Raw genomic sequence first — 1,410 nt, 5'->3', positions numbered from 1 at the left:
AAAGAAAAGAAAAGAAAAGAAAAGAAAAGAAAAGAAAAGAAAAGAAAAGAAAAGAAAAGGCGGAGTGCTCACCCAGGTAACCTCCTCTCACATCTGAGGTCAGCGGCTCCTCCCCAACAAATGTGGCACCTTGGAGGTCTTCACTCAGGTCTAGAAAGCCCCCGGCCCAATCCTTAGCTCCAACGGCTCCCACAACTGCATGGCCCTGCTCAGGGAAGGAGAGGACCAGGGTGAGTGTCATCCCGAGCCAGCGGAGTCCCTTAGGTCCCTTGGCACCCTCAGCTCTTTGCTGTGCACCTTGCTGAGGTCTGCGCTGATCCCACTGGAGGAGAGTTCCATATTAAAGGATGTCAGGTCCTGTTTGCTTGTGCCTGGGGAACAAAGGAGACCCAAGGAACAGTAAGAAAGGAGATATGTGGGTGAACAGTGAGCAAGAGGCGCAACATTGACCTTCGAACAAGGTAGAAAGCATGGACCTGAGTGTCACAGACACAGTATTTCAGGGGTCTGACTCCAGCAGATGGCTTCACACCTGTGTGAATACTGGCAGCGATTAGTGGTCTCAGACTATTCACTGGTTTTTTTTTATTGGGGGCTAGACATTGGGAGGAGGCATGGGGGCGTTCTGGAAGGAGAGAGGGTGAGAGTGAGAAAATGATTAAAACACATTATATATTGAGTCCGGAGTGCCGGTACACACCCTTAATCCCACTACTTGGGAGGCAGAGGCAGGCGGATCTCTGTGAGTTTGAGGCCAGACTGGTCTACAGAGTGGGTTTTAGGACAGCCAGAGCCAAAATAAAATAGAATTTTACATATGTATGAAATTCTCAAAGATTAAATAAAATAGTACGTACATTTCAAGAGTTCTACAGTTGAGGGAAGTGATAGACTCTACCCTCTGGAACCAAAGACCAAATAAACCTTCAATCTGTAAGCAGCCTTGACCATGGGGTTGCATCTCAGCAACAGAGACAAGGTTATTTTTAAGACAACCAAATACCCAAGAAACAATTTGTAAAACACATGAAACTCAGGGCTGGAGAGAAGGCTCAGTGGTTAAGAACACCGACTGCTCTTCCGAAGGTCCTTAGTTCAAATCCCAGTAACCACATGGTGGCTCACAACCATCCATAACGAGATCTGATGCCCTCTTCTGGTGCATCTGAAGACAGCTACAGTGTACTTAGATATAATTAATTAATTAATTAATTAATTAAAAAAACAAAAAACAAAAACACATGAAACTCAAGAAGGAAGACCAAAATGTGGACACTTCGCCCCTTCTTAGAATTGGGAACAAANNTCCCATGGAAGGGGTTACAGAGACAAAGTTTGGAGCTGAGATGAAAGGATGGACCATCCAAAAACTGCCCCACCCAGGGGTCCATCCCATAATCAGCCACCAAA

General features: G+C 45.9%; 1 protein-coding gene across 5 annotated transcripts in view; it reads right to left on the bottom strand.

The window, feature by feature from the left end:
* Nucleotides 1–1,410, bottom strand: part of Itgal (integrin subunit alpha L) — a 40,881-nt gene that overhangs the window by 29,738 nt on the left and 9,733 nt on the right. For all 5 annotated transcript variants that reach the window (XM_021222402.1, XM_021222415.1, XM_021222410.1 and 2 more), the window contains exons 10-11: nucleotides 298–371; nucleotides 73–205 (exon numbers count right to left, since the gene is read on the bottom strand). In XM_021222402.1, the coding sequence (XP_021078061.1) occupies nucleotides 73–205; nucleotides 298–371 (207 nt within the window). The remainder of the gene's footprint in view (nucleotides 1–72; nucleotides 206–297; nucleotides 372–1,410) is intronic.

Source organism: Mus pahari, chromosome 1 (assembly GCF_900095145.1).
Source record: "Mus pahari chromosome 1, PAHARI_EIJ_v1.1, whole genome shotgun sequence".
Lineage (NCBI taxonomy): Eukaryota > Metazoa > Chordata > Mammalia > Rodentia > Muridae > Mus > Mus pahari.
Note: the sequence above shows the minus strand (reverse complement) of the source record. Positions and strands in the feature narration are given on the sequence as shown.